This window comes from Paroedura picta, chromosome 2 (assembly GCF_049243985.1).
Source record: "Paroedura picta isolate Pp20150507F chromosome 2, Ppicta_v3.0, whole genome shotgun sequence".
NCBI lineage: Eukaryota > Metazoa > Chordata > Lepidosauria > Squamata > Gekkonidae > Paroedura > Paroedura picta.
In genome coordinates, this window is record NC_135370.1 from 43,368,643 (window position 1) to 43,383,909 (window position 15,267).

General features: G+C 45.2%; 1 protein-coding gene and 1 long non-coding RNA gene across 2 annotated transcripts in view; one reads left to right on the forward strand and one right to left on the reverse strand.

The window, feature by feature from the left end:
• The window catches only part of LOC143829324 (uncharacterized), a 45,076-nt gene extending 38,985 nt beyond the window's left edge, over positions 1–6,091 (reverse strand). The window contains exons 1-3 of the long non-coding RNA XR_013228074.1: positions 5,026–6,091; positions 4,183–4,311; positions 1,362–1,471 (exon numbers count right to left, since the gene is read on the reverse strand). This is a non-coding gene — a long non-coding RNA (uncharacterized LOC143829324). The remainder of the gene's footprint in view (positions 1–1,361; positions 1,472–4,182; positions 4,312–5,025) is intronic.
• An 8,000-nt stretch (positions 6,092–14,091) lies between these two features.
• Positions 14,092–15,267, forward strand: part of LY75 (lymphocyte antigen 75) — a 94,499-nt gene continuing 93,323 nt past the window's right edge. Inside the window, exon 1 of the mRNA XM_077319958.1 lies at positions 14,092–14,301. Coding sequence (XP_077176073.1) covers positions 14,211–14,301 — 91 coding nt within the window. The 5' untranslated portion in view covers positions 14,092–14,210. The remainder of the gene's footprint in view (positions 14,302–15,267) is intronic.

The window sequence follows — 15,267 nt, forward strand, 5'->3', positions numbered from 1 at the left end:
AATGTGGCCCAAGTTCAAAACCGTTACATAACATGAAAGTCACCACTTACTTATTTCATTCCACTAGCTGGAAATTGGCTATTATGAACTTCATGGAGCAAAACAGAAGTTAATGTCAGCACTTTGGGAAAGGCAAGAACATTTAGAGAGCAAATCTAAACAGTTTTATTTAGAATCCTACATAAGTCTGTTCAGTGATAGATCAATAAATATTTTGCTTCCGTGGTCACTGTGGAAATTGAGGGACACGTGTCACTTTTTTCAGGAAGGGAGTCTGAATAATTGAGCTGAATTGAGGTGACAAGAGATGAAATTCTCGAGGTTCTAGGCCTACTGGGGAAATTAAAAACTAATGTATCTCCAGATCTTAATGCCATACACCCAGGTGTTCTTAAGGAACTCAAATGGGAGAAGAGGGTGCTCCCATTCCTCCATTATATCCAATGGAGAGTCGTCTCCAGAAGAGGCAACTAAGATGGTTAAGGAGGTTGCAGCACCTTCCCTATGAGGAAAGGCCAAGAGTCTGGGACTTTTCAGTTTAGAAAAAAGACAAGTGGGGTATGGGACATACTAGAGGTTTATAAAATTATGCAAAGGGTACAGAGAGTTGACAAAGACACATTTTTCTTCCTCTCCCAAAATACTTGGAAATCAATGACATCAAATGAGGTTGATACGCAGCAGATTCAAGCCAGACAAAGGAATTACTTCTTTATACAGAGAGTGATTAAAATGTGGAATGCACTGACAGTGAATGGCCAAAGCTTTAAAAGGGGATTTGACAGATTCACAGAGGCTAGATCTATCGGTGGCCACTAGCCATGGTGACTAAGGGGACGCCGCATAGTCAGAGGCTCTAATCCTTTGCATCCCAGAGCCAGGAGACAACATCGGGGGAAAGACTCCGCCTTTATGTCCTGTTGGCCCTTCAGAAGAGGGTCATTGTGTGAGACAGGATGCTGGACTGGATGGACTAGTCTGATCCAACAAGGATCTTCTTATGTTTTGGTCCCCGTGAAGTGTTCTAAGGAATGTGCTGAACAATGTTTTGACCCAATCAAGCTCCAAATGAAATGAAATTCTACTGCAAAGCTAAGCAACATATGTTAAACATGAACTAAAGAAAATAGCCACTATCCTTAGTCCGTGTCCATTAGCATACAGCTTCCACGGATTTTAATTTCATGGTTAATTTCTGATAGCTTGATGCTGGCAAGTGTAAAGTGAGTATCAGGTAGCACCAAGCTGAAGCCTTCACAGCTAATGCTGACATCTGGATGAAGCATGATTGTATAAACATAGTATATTGCAATGACAGAAATGCTTCATCTCATAGGAACATCAAGAGTAGTAACAATTACCTGTACATAAATTGCAATACATCTCTTCTCATCCCATAATGCTCTTCTCATCCCATAATGCTCTTCTCATCCCATAAGAGCCACATTTAAAATGTACACAAAAGGGAAACCTGAAGAGAGACCGAAGGTTTACTCGGTAATGCTAAAATATCTTGAAGCCAAACTAGGAGAATTTAAACATTTGATCCTTAGAGAGAACAAAAATATATTTGGCATATTGGAAATCGGGTAGAACAATAGGCATCATCAGGATATGGTAATACTATAGAAAGATGTACGGTTGTGACTTGAAACCGGGGAATTCTCCATCTATATCCAACAAGTGGGGAACAAGATTAATGGGGGAAGAATCCACCTTCCTCCCTGCATGTGCTTACCAGACCAATCACTTGATTGACCTGTCAGCAGTACCACTGTCTCCCATGCACCATTTGTGCCTCCTGCCCAGTTCACTCATCCACTGACCAGGTTCGGGAGGGAGGGAAGATGTTGTTTCCATTGCCTGACTGCACTGCTACCCCTCCATGGCTTACACAGAGGTGGTGATGGTCAGCTGATCCTGCTCCCATCCATCCATCCATCAGTCCAGCCAGCCAACTGCTTGACCTCAGTAGTGTGAGGTGAAGGCAGAGTAGTGAATGGCAGCAACTCCTGCTTCTCACTTTTCAACTCACTGTGGTGTTCTGCTCCCCCAACACTGACTAGTCTCCAGACAACAGGTGGAGGTGAGCAGAGTCAGGGCACATGGGCTCTCATGGCTCTTCCTCCTCTCCCCACTGAGATAAGTTGCTATTGTCCGCCGTTGCACAAACATGTTCTTTTTGCAGGGCGGAGAAACCCCAGTTTGGCAAAGTGTTCAAATTTTTCTGCAGACCTTGGGGTCTCCCAGACTTGTATGCTCTAAACCTGGCCCAAATTGCTGTCAATCTGCACAGAGAATAAGGAGAATAAACTCCCTCAAAGAATCACTGTGGGTTTAAAAAAAATGGTTGTTATCACGGTTGATTTAAGGTGACCCCATAGGATTTTCAAGGCAAGAGACTTTCAGAGGTGGTTGGCCATTGTCTCCCTTGTTCACAACACTGGTATTCCCAGGAAGTCAGGCATCTAGAGACTAGCCAGGGCTGACCCTGCTTAGCTTCCAAGATCAGGTGAGATTGGACTAGCCCGGCAATCCAGGACTGAGAATGTTTGGAAGTACCATACTCAAAAAGTAACAGCAATAGGGACAAACTACCAGCCTTCTGATTAAAATCCAAAAGGTACCGTATATACTCACATATAAGCTGACCCGCATATAAGCCGAGGCACTTAATTACACCAAAAAAGGCTGGAAAAACTTATTGACTCACATATAAGCCGAGGGTGGTGTTTGGATAGTGACTTTTTCCTCTCCCCCCCCCACATGTTTTGGGCAGGATTTTTTACCCTTTTCTTCCCACTCTCCTCCTGCCTCCTCTTTCCCTCTGATCCCTCGTGCCTTTATTCTTTCCTCTAGGAATGTTTCCTCCTTCTGCTCTCTGTTCTCCCTCTGAGACAGAGGCTTCAGAGCTTCCTGCAGCATGTGCTAGCCTCGTGCTAGCCTCGTTAAGGCAGTGAGGAGGGGATGCAGAGATTGCTCTTTCCCACCCAGGCTTGCTGAGTCTCTGCTGTTCCTGTTTCTTCAGGCAAGTATACTTGTCTCCCACCCCCACCCTCCAGTCTTGTCTGGAAGCTGTTTTTATTAATACCCGCATATAAGCCGAGGGGGACTTTTCAGCTTTTAAAAAGGGCTGAAAAACTAGGCTTATATGCGAGTATATATGGTAATCTTGAAATAGAGAAATCCTGAAGATAGCTACAGTCCTAGTTGACATCCACTATCATGACACTGACTTGGTTAATGTAGAATCACAGCAAAAATGGCATTTCCAGATGCAGTAAATTTGCTGTGCTTCGCCACTGTCAGTTGTGCAGTTGACAAGAAAGGAAGCAACACTTGATTTAATCCTGAGGAGTGCCCAGGGACTGATGGAGACCACTTACCATCACATTTGGTACACAGGTAAGCAGGAATCTAACCAGAAAGTTCAACACATCCATAATTAATTTGAATGCCAGGGAATGCAGAACTCTCAGCAGAGCCTGCAAGATGGAGCTCTTTTGCCAGGTCTTCGGGTGAGGCCAGGGCTATTAAGAGCTGGGCTCCCCTGAATAAGAGCTCTGTGGCTTCCTTTATACCCCCCGCCCCAGAGGTGCTATTCTTCTCTGTGTGCAGGGGGATTGGGAGAGTTAACTGTTGCCAATTGGCCTTGGTTTGTGATGTCCATTGTAAGGGGTTTTATAATGAGTTTTAATGGGGTGGGGGGTATTCTGAATTGTTATCTACTTCGAGCCAGTCAATGGGACTGGCAGGATAGAAGTTATATAAGAATAATTTTAAAATGTCTGCCACTGGCCACAGAACTGTGAGCCAAAGCTGGTTGATACACTGAAGTTCTTCCAGGAAGAAAACGGGAGGTAAGTAAATAAGGGATCCGACTGGAACTAGCACCACTCAACATATTCCTGAACAATCTAAATCGTGGAGTGAGCAATAAATTGGACAAGTTTAAAGATTACGTCAAGTTATCCAAGACAGTGGAAAATCCAACAGATTGTAAAGAGCTTGAAAAGGAGTTCGCTAAACTAGCTGAATAGGCAGCAAAATAGTAAATGCAATTCAGTGTTAATGTAAAATACATACTGGAGCAAAATTCCGAACTTTTATCTATCAATCAATGGTATATGTCCTGAAGCAGCAGAGATTCTCCAGGACGGAGAACATGACATTGTCACACACCTTTGCACTCTCTCTGAGTGCTGTCAAAGTTTTCCTGCCGAGGGCCACTTATTCCCCATGCTGCTAGCACTTCAACGTGCACAAGATCAGTGTCTCAAGGAGCTCTGTGGACGAAGGCCTCTGTAGCATCTGCAGGGAAGAGTGTAGGGAGGAAAATGTCACAGGATCCAAGCCATGGCAAAGAAAATACTAAGCTCGTGGCTGAAGATTAAAAGGGCATTCTGCATTACTGATTACTACAAAAGGGGCAGAAAAATAAAATGTCATAATATCTTCAGGGGAGGGCAGCGTACAAATACAAAAATAAGTCAATAAATTTCTGGTGCTGCCCCGTTTGGAGCAGTGTGCCCAGTTCTTCAGGATACCCTCAGAAAGCATAGAGCCGAAAAGGTGTTGAAAAGCACAGCCAATGGAATCTAGAGGTCGGGTCACTTTCCCCGCAAAGAAAAGGGAAAGCAGTTGCAGATTTTGAGTTTAAAAAAAAGATTATTGGCTAGCATGACAGATGCTTATAAAATATGAATGGTGTGGGGAAAGTAGATGGAGAAATGTTAACATTTGCGTTCACTAAAGAAAACTCAATTAGCAGTCTATTGAAGAAACCATCTAATAGAAAATTCTCCACTGGAACAAGGGGGGAAAATAAGCTGCTATGAAAAATAACAAGGCTTGGTTAGATATTGCATAAATAGAAGCATTTTGCAAGACAGTCCCTGCAGATAAACAAATTTATTTTTTTTACTTCATTTATATTAATTTTCTCCCCAGTGAATACATTACTTTACAACATTCTCATTTCCTTTGTTCTAGCCCTGTGAAGTAGGTTAGGCTGAGAGAAGGTACCTAATTTGTCCTAGGTCACCCAGCCAGCTTCCATGACAGAGTGGGCATTTGAACCTGGGTGCTGCCGTTTCCAGATGAATCTTCATTAAATTCAAGCTGACCACATTTCGCTTCTAGAAACAAGTTGGGATTGGTTTTGTTAACTCTGAGAAAGACTAGGTGGCCCCAGATGAGAGCAGAATAGCCCCTGCTCCATCCCCCTGCCCCCCGTATAATCAGCTGGCCAACAGGGAATTTTATCTCATTTCAATCATTTATACCCCACCTTTATCTCAGTTGGGGAGCCAAAGTGGTTTAAATTGTTCTCTCCTCCATTTTATCCTCACAACAACCCAGTGAGGTAGGTTAGGCTAAGAGAATGTGACTGGCCCGAGGTCACCCAGGAAGCTTTCCAGCAACAGATCTAAGCCTGTGTCACAGGCAATGTGGTGATGTCACTGCCTGTGCACACCGGAAATTGCATCAGCATGTCCCCAGTGATGCATGGATGCTCTGATATTGGTCCAAAAATTCAGTTAAAAATTACTTCTAACAGAATTTTTGCCCAAATCCCAGAGTATCCCTGTGTCACAATGACATCACTTTGGGTGCATTCCAGAAGTGATGTCACTGTGTTGCTATAATGAGACTGGCCTGGGCCTCTCTTTGCTCCTGCTGAGTCCCCACCCCGATTCTTCACCCCCCACACTAGTTACCAGGGGTACCTGGCAAGAACAAATGATTCTGAAATGGGCATAAGAAGCATCCCCAAAAAACTATTAATTTTTCAGGTCTTTATAGAAAATCATTCATAGCAAATGCGGGAGACCGGGGGCGGGGGGGGGGGCAACAGTATGAGGCTTTGTGAGACCAGAACATAAAATTCTTCTGTGATTAAGAGAAACATATGAAACTACTAAAATGCAGGCAAATGTAGAATGTGCAAAGAAAATGGACACTTATCTATAAGCTGATTTATGGGCTTGTTCCGCCTGTTTCAATGTCCCTCCGATGAAATGCCACAAAAGCTGAAAGCAGCCTGTTTCTGCTAAGTCAGGGTGAGGCAACAGCTGGAAGTCTTCCAAGGAAGGAAGTCTGAAACGGCAGCAGCAAAAGCAGTAGTCGGTTCCATTGTTCTACAGCAGGGGTAGTCAAACTGCGGCCTTCCAGATGTCCATGGACTACAATTCCCAAGAGCCCCCTGCCAGCAAATGCTGGCAGGGGGCTCCTGGGAATTGTAGTCCATGGACATCTGGAGGGCTGCAGTTTGACTACCCCTGTTCTACAGCTTCCATCTACTTGGAACCCTCCTAAAGTGTGCTCAGTGGGGCACACCTCCAGGAAAGCGTTCTTGGAGTTAATGAATTGTCTTCATGCGTTTCACCAATGTAATTATCTTCCAATTTAAATAATCATGAAAGCTTAAAAACTCCCCTCAAAAAATAATATCCATAATCAATGAATATTATGACACATTATTTATGAAGTTTGCTTACAATGTTTACAAACTCTACCAACTGAATTATCATCTGCTAAATAAAGACCTTTTTTATGACCGGAACTCATCAGCAGTTTAAATAAAGACATTAATTCTGGATTTTATGCTCTGTAATTCAGGGGGTTATAAACGTCAGGTTGTTGTTTGTTCTCATTTAGCTGATTAACAGTATTCTGCCCAGTTTATTTTTATAGATTCAGTATATGAAGTTCAAGGATCAACTTAAAATATTTAGCCCCATAAAAGAAAAATATGGATAACAATGTATTGTGTTTACAATCAGTGCATCCCACCTTCAGGACCCTTTTGGGAGGAGGGGTGGAAAATAAATGTTTTAATTACATTTAGAAAGCCCTGCATGCTGAGAAATGGAATTGGCAAAATGGAAATGGAAAAATACAGGTTGAGGAAAAGAATTCCCTGCTGACTTTCCTAAGTTTCCTTTATACCCATCATCTTGTTTTGGCTAGCTGCTGCTTCTATATTATATTTTTCATATCATTTTCAACCTTCTCTCCTTCACAATTTCCTTCTTACCTTTGTCAAACTTCTATATAGTGTCTGACAATTGCTATTCATAGTGATAGACTAGAGCAATTATATCTAAGTCATTTAAAAGGATATGGAAATTACTCACTATCTCCCTCTAAGCTGATAAGATACGGTACTGTCATCTATCTGTCTGTCTTCTATCATTTCTCCTTCATAATTCGCTAAGGGCAGAGTGGGCGGGACCGGTCCGGGTGAGGGGCCCATTGGAAGGCGCGAAGATACAATTCACACCAGTCGGGAGGAGTTTCGCGCCTCCCGAACCGCCCACCCCCCCCCACAGGGGAGCGTTGTGTGATGCGCCCGCACTGGCTGCGGACAGCCCTGGCACGGCGGCCCTCGCTACTGGAAGGAAGACACAGCCAAGTCATTCATGTCTCTTCTCCACCATTCTCTGAACATTTGAGGCCTACCACACAAGGTTGTTGTGCAGATGAAACTAGATACTGTTGCGAGGTTATTTTGTTTCCTGTTTCATCATTAAAAGAACCCTGTGCAGCAGACCTCAAGTGTTTCATCTCCACAACAACCTGTGTGGGATGCTCAAATGTTTATTTTGCACAACAGCCCTGTCCACTCTCCAAAGCATCCATTATTGCCTAGAGAGCTTATCCTTAAAGTCTGGAGATTTTTAGCACAAACAGATAGACAGACCAGCAAGGGTCCTGCAAGCATGGAAAGTATAAGAAGATATAAATAAGTAATATTTAGACCTTGTAACTGCAAATGGTGAACAAGTAAGTGAATGGAGAGACACAGGGGCTGAAGTGACTTTGCTCAAGCCTGGCCTGATAAAAATCAGAATTTGCCATGAAGGAAATAAAAGGCATGTGGCCCAGGATTTCAAGTGGAGTTAGCTTGGATTTACAGGAAAGTAGACAGTGAGACTTGGTGTGTGTGTGCGTGTGTGTGTGTGTGAGGGGGGGAACTAGGCTTTCCAGTTTTATTAGGCAACAACTTGGCTTTGCTGACAACAGGAACTGGAGATGACAGCAATAGGCCCCAGGCTTCAGAAGGGCAAACTTCACCAGCCAAGCAACAGACTATGTTAGCTAAGCCCAGTGAAAGTGAAGTTGTGAAGTGCGGCTTCAAAAGGGCTCTGAGCCTCTTGTGGCACAGAGTGGTAAGCGGCAGAAATGCTTTCTGAAGCTGTCTGTCCATGAGGTTGGGAGTTCGATCCCAGCAGCCGGCTCAAGGTTGACTCAGCCTTCCATCCTTCCGAGGTCGGTAAAATGAGTACCCAGCTTGCTGGGGGTAAAACGGTAAAGACTGGGGAAGGCACTGGCAAGGCCACCCTGTATTGAGTCTGCCATGAAAACGCTGGAGGGCGTCACCCCAAGGGTCAGACATGACTCGGTGCTTGCACAGGGGATACCTTTACCTTTACCTTACCACCCTCCAAAGCAGCCCTTTCAGCCTGGGGAGCTGAACAGTAATTCCAGGAGATACCCAGGCCCCACCTGCATGTTGGCTACCCCAGGGTTGGAAATATTTCATGAAAGTGGATCCTCAAAAGGGTATAATACCTCCAGTCAGCCACATGGTGTCCCTGGCCTACTTCAGATCAAGAAAACATTGCAGAAAGGAGGTTAGGTTGCCAGATAGATATAGGTTCATGTTCAGGAATGCCACACTTCCTAAGTGTGATTGCTTTGGGTCAGGAGTTTTGTGCACAGAGAGACCTCTTCTTAGGGTTGCCAGCTTCCAAGTGAGGTACAACATCCACACCAAGCCATGAGCTAATACCCGTTGTATTATAGTATACAATGAGCTTTACTACTAGTCTGTAATCATTTCGACACTGAAGAACTGAGGTTAGATAAGGATGGTTGGTATCTGACTGAGGGGCAAAGATTTAACTGTAAGCCAGAACTTATCCTACAACCTAGTTTGATAGCCAAGACTCTCAGCACTAGAGCTTGATCAGCGATGTATAATGGTTAGAACACCAGACAAAACCCAGGTTCATATCCTCCACAGTGCATGGAAGCTTGATGGGTGACCGTAACCTAGAAACTGGCTCAACCTAATTTACCTAATGGGGTTGTTGTTGTAAGGAGAAACAGTGTCAAGTAGGGATTGAGTAACAATGCTAGATTTGCTAAGGAAGGGGGTCTACCGTAATAAGTTTCTGTAGGAATTAGAATATCAAAGCTGTTTAAAATTCTGTGAATCCACACTCAGTAATAGCCACTGTATTTTGAGCTCTGCGCCATAGGGTCCCCTCCAATCTGGAAGGTATATGAAGTTGTAATGGCTACTCACTCCACTACTTAAAAGAAGACTCACAAGCTCTACACCTCCTGAACTAGAACTAGGCGAAGCCCACAGGGATAGGAGCAACAACTGTATCATCAGTGATGGGACAATACGTTGAACCAGAGAGAACCATGCATAGAATCAGGCATCTTCACATGGATCTTTTTCGTGGCTTGGGATCCACACATATGTGGCTTGATGCCTTTCTCTGATAATTAAGGCTGCATAAGCAGTTCCTCTCGCTGGAATGCAACCACAGGAACAGTGCTGCATAGATGGATCGCAATCTATGATTTGATCATATCATATCATCTGAGAGTACTGAATCCAGGTAGCATCTTCCTGTCAGAAAGGGGATGGCAATACAGCACTAATGATCTATGCTATGTAAATAAGCCTTTCCATACTGTATGTTTGTTTTATTTATATCTAATCCCCCCCGGGAGACTTAAGGGAACTTATAATACAAGAAGGAAGGCTTCAAAAAACAAAGTACATCTTCCCTTCTTCATCTGTTGGCCGACCACTCATATTTGTTTGTGTTTTTAATTGAATTGCTTTAAAATTTTAAATGCATTATTAATTGCTCAATTTTTAAATTTTAACGTTCGCCTTGACAGAGGGGAAAGGTGGCATAAAAATGTTTTGAATAAATAAAACGAACAACACAACCATCAGGCCAGAATATTCTGAAGATTAAATTTAATTAAATAAACTCAGAAGTTTGCTGGCGTCTTCCTTTAGAGTTCCAAATGTAAACAGCATAATTCTTTGGGTAGAATATGTTTAGGATGAAATTAAATTAAAATATAAAATTGTTTTTGAAGTCTATAAAATGCAATCAATTGAGACATGAATCTCTTAAGCTTTGAACTGTTTCTTCAATGTTGTTTTCTAAAGCTTATAAAAGCTATGGTGAAATAAACTGTATGAAATGCATCTTAAAACCACTTTAACTTCCTTTTTCTCCAAGTTCCAGTCTTATGAAATTGAGAGGGCATAAACAGTCCATAGAGAATCACAGTAGTACTAATGACACACAAGCATAATTTTACATTATTCTGAAATTCATAAATTATCCCACTTCATTTGTACTTTTCAGTAAGTTTTTGTATGCTCTTTTTCTCACTAGTTTACTTCCCCTCCCTTATATATCACAAACAGGGCTTCTGCTTAAAAGTTCCTTCTGATTTAATTTTACATCCATGCAAAACGCTATTTCTGGATTTGCAGAAGAATAGGATATTTGCTCCTATGATGGCTCTGTCCACTTACTCCCTCAGAGGCAAGATTTTCCTTCTAGTTTTCTTTCCCTTCTGTGACTGAGCTGTCCTTGTTATCTGTTTTCTTTTTTCCTAAAGAACTCTAGGTATCCTTTCCTCTCATAGTATAATATTTTAGCTGTTGGCCCAGCCCAGGAACCTGAAGGAAGGATCCAAAGCACACTTTGACTTAAACAACTGGCACTTTTGGAATTCAAAAATAACAAAATGTTTTATTTAATATAGAAGGGAAAAAACAGGTGAAATCAGGCTTGAAAATTCTGAGGTAAAACCAGTACATACAGACTTTAGTTCTTATGTTTCAAGCTAATGAGTGTTTCTTAAGCAATTGTGACTGAAATATTTATGTCCAGAGGCCTTTATTCCTGTGTTTTCCCCAAGCACTGTAGCATGCTTTCTTTGAGTAATATCTCTCCTTTTGGTTTCAGCACCCAAACCTCTTCTCTTGAAACACCAGTACTCATTGGAAGTATTTAACTGACTTTTAAGATCCCTAAAGGCAGTTTCTAACCACACTAGACTAGGGAACTCTGCACTCTTCAGAGCTAACTATCAGCTCTGGATAGGGAACTTTCTTCTCTCTCGGGAAGATCTATCCCCTTTCCTTAGCCCGAATGGAAGTCTTTGTTAAACTACCCACTCATCCTTGCCAACTCTCCCCAGTTCTCCTGTCAGTGTAAATCTGCTCTCAGTCAGGGCTGAATTCCAAAACTGTCAATATATGATTCTTCTCAACTAGGGCTGAAATCTGAATGAATTCTCTTCAGCATTCAGCTCAGAAGTCTTTCGCTTCTCAGCTGCTGCTAACCAATCAGTTTGCTTGGAGCAGCCTGTCACTCAAGGTTCCCCATTTTTTGTAAAGATTTAACCCTTCACTGTTCAAAAGCTGTTTGCACAGCATTTTTAAGCTTCTAAAAGTACACTTTATCACAACTCCATTAAATGCACATATATCATTAGTTTTTTCTTTACCATCTTTCTAAACTAAGTGTAAGTGGATTGTAGAATGGAAAAGAAAAATCCAACAGACTGCTGAACATATTTTAAAGTTATGGAGCATTTAAAAATGCTTATACGTTGAAACATGTTGTCCTTTCAAGGTTTGTGATTTTAATTAAGATGCTGATTGTGTTATCTATTAAATTAACCACAACTGATTTCATTCAATTAACCTGACACAATAAATTAAGCATGTAAACCACACAATCCTTGGAGGGGGGGGGGATATTCATGGAGTTGACCAGCTGCTACACTGGTGTATCTCAATGGTATAGTATCCAGCAACAGTGGTGCCATGGCCATGTGCTAGCACAGTAACAGAGGTAGCCCCATGGGAACACTACTGGTACAAACCTCTGCACCAGCAGGGAAAGAGTGAGCCTGAAAACGTGACAGGAGTTACTCTGCTCCTTAAGCCATCCCATCCTAGAAACAACCCCCAGAACTACCAAAATGTAAAGCCAGCACAATGCACAACATAGCCCATAGACACCCATGCAACAGCAATGGCAAAATACCTCCCTTCCTGTGAACATAGTCCTGCCCTTGAGCTTTGGTGTAGTTAGAATATTAAATAAAGCTGCAGCCAATCACAGCTCTCCCCACCCCTTCCTTATACCCAGTCACAGCCTCCCTGTGTACAGCATAAACCTGAGACAAGATGCTTCATACCTAACAGGATAGGGTAGGTGGCACATATCTCCCACATCAGTGCTTCACCTTGGTAGAGGGAAATACACAGAGGGCACTGCGTGCTACCAAGGGGGCTGCATCACCAATATATCTCATTTCAGAACCCTGACCAGTACCTCCATCTTTGGAGTTGCACACTACCCCCGTGCACTGTAAGGTGGGCAGGGGAAAGGATCCAGAAAGCTCTGTACTTTCCCCTTCCTCATCACTCCTGTTTTATTTTGATGCAAAACATAGGGACTGGTCCAGGGGTAACTTAAGGACTGATAATGTTAGGTCACTATTAGCTTTCACGTGTTGCAGCTCTTGGGTTGTGGACTGTCTAGCCTCAGATGGCAGGAACACCCGTAGTAGGGCCTCCAAGGATGACCAGAGTAGATTGGCAGGTTCATGTAGGAATAGGAAGTCCTTCAAGTATGCATGGCCCAAGCCATATAGGGCTTTACATGTCAATGCTAGCACCCTGAAATTGGCCTGGAAGCAAATTGATAACCAGTGCAGATGAAAAAAGAGTTGAGTGATATATGATTCACTGCAGTCAACCTTCTGGCATTCCGTATCAACTATAGCTTCAGGACAGTCGTCAAGGGCAGCCCCACATAGATAGAACACACTTCAAAAATCTAATCTAGATATAACCAGGGTGTCATCACACAGCTAGATCTGTAGGAAGGGCTGCAGCTGGCTCACCAAGTAAAGCTGGTGAAAAGCACCCTAGCCGCCAGTGCTACCTGTTGATCCAACACAAGGTCCATTCCAGGAACAGCCCCCAAGTTATGAACCCTCTCCTTTAGGGAGAGTGCAACCCCATCCAGAAAGATATACCAGTTCTTGGATCAAATCTTTTGACCACAAGTAGCACCTGTGTTTTCTCAGGATTAAGTTTCAGTTTGTAGCCCTCACCTATCCCCAAAAACAGCCATTCAGGATTTCCATTGTTTCCTTGGGATCTGCTGAACCTTGAAATATTGCTGAGAGTCATTCACATATTTACGGGAAACTCAACCCAAATCTCAGTCTAAACTTGCACATGAATCATATGTCTAATACCCATAATGACTCCACCATGAAGATCAAAAAACCCGCAAGGGGGAGCTGTGCAGAGATAAGCACTGGCATTTGTACAAACTGGCAGAAAAATCTGAAAGCAGGAAAATGGTGTGTGTGTGTGGGGGGGGGGAACCCTACAAAAAATAAAAGGCCAAAGGGCAGCCAATGATATTTCTTTGGGTTCCCAAATATCTTTGTTTCATCAGAAATAGAGGTAACGGGGTGGAGTCAGAGAGAATATTTGGAACTACAGTGAAAAGAACACACAAGGTGAATTTTTAAGGGAATGCCAAACCTCCTTCAAACCTCTCTTGCCTGGAAAAACTCTGGGGCAGGCTTTCTCAAATGGGTGGCAGCTAATTAAGTTTAAAAATATCTTTAAAATTTGTTAAACATTTATTGGGTGATACGACCTATGGAACACATTTTACTGGTCTTTTTCAGATTGCTGTTGGATTCCTGTTTTATCCGGGAAGCGAGGCCGCAGCAAGCGCTTGTCTCTTCCAGCGCTTGCATGATCAAACCTCTCCTGCGCTGAGCGAGCTTCCACCCTGGGCTTCTAGCGCAGGCGCCGGATCCATGAGGGATGAGATCACAGGAGCTGTCCCCATGCGAAGCCAGCAACACAAACGCCGTACCTGGCAACCGCCTTTCAAGACAGGAGCAAGGCAAAGAAGAAAGGGGGGGGGAAACACCGAAGGGGGGGGAAGGTGATTGGCCCGCGTCTCCACCAATAGGCTGCGCTCGCTGTCATCGAAACTGGAGCGGGGAGTGTAAGAGAGTCTGGGAAGTGCCCGGTAGGGATTTCTGCGAGGAGGCGGCCGCCCTTGCCCTTGTGATCGGCGCGGCACACTCGCCCATCAGCTTCCCCGAGGATGACGCGGGCGCTCCGGGGCTGCCTGCTCACCTGCTGCCTGTCTCTCTTGGCCGCGCTGGGCTGCGGTGGCGCGCGCGGGGCTGCCTCAGGTAACACCTGCGCCGGGCCACGCGCTCGCCCCGAACTAGACCCGGGGGGGGGGCGGGTCGGGAGAGACTCCCTGTGACCCGAGCGCGTTTTCGGCGGGAGAAGAAGCCGTGGCGCTTCTGGGCTTGTGCCGTCGCGGCTCCTCTGGGCATGGGAAAGGAGGGCATTGCCGCGCCATGGAGGCCGGCGGTCTTGGCTGCAAGTCACTCCTTGCCGGGAAGCGCGTGGCGCCAGGCAGCTCCCAGACCAGGGCCCTGCAGAAGGTGAAAGCGCGCAGTTCCCTTGAATGCGAAACTGAAACGACGCCCCGGACCCACTCCGAGGGTGGCTGAAATGGCCCCCGGGGGCCTCCTGGCGGCGAACGGGGGTCCAACCGACGTCCCGTGCCAAGGCGCCCGGATGAGCCACCTCTTGGCTTGCGAAGGCGGGGCTGCAGCCCCGATTCCGGCAAGTCATAACGAGCTGGGAGGGAGAGCATGTGCAGAGTGCCCTTGCAAGAGGGGAAGCGGGAGTAGGCGGCTGTTGAAGGTCAAGGCACTGCCGCGCTGCAGCCAGACCGTCCCGCGGAAAGAAGCCGCGCCCCGGGGCGAAGGGGCGGCGGAGCGATGCGCAGGCCCCCCGCCAGCCCAGGAGGGAAGGAGGAGCGCGTCCCCCTTGCCGGCCATAGGGAAGCGCCCGCCGCCCACTTCCTGGGCCCGAAGAAAGCAGCTTCCCGCCACCTGACCCAGCCCGCTTGTTTATCTGGGCAGAAGGCGGCCGCCTGCCTTGCGAGCGCTCCCTGGGGAGAGAAGGCGCGAGGGCGAGGGCGGCGGCGGGGGAATTCCACCGAGCGGTTGTGGCCGCCGGGCGCGGAGCACAGGCAGGTCGAGCGCTTTGTTCTCCCCGAGGCCTGCCCGAAGGAACCGGCGCTCCTGCTGCAGTGAAATCGGCCCTTCCTTCCTCCTCTCCCCGTCTGCGGTCTGCGAGAG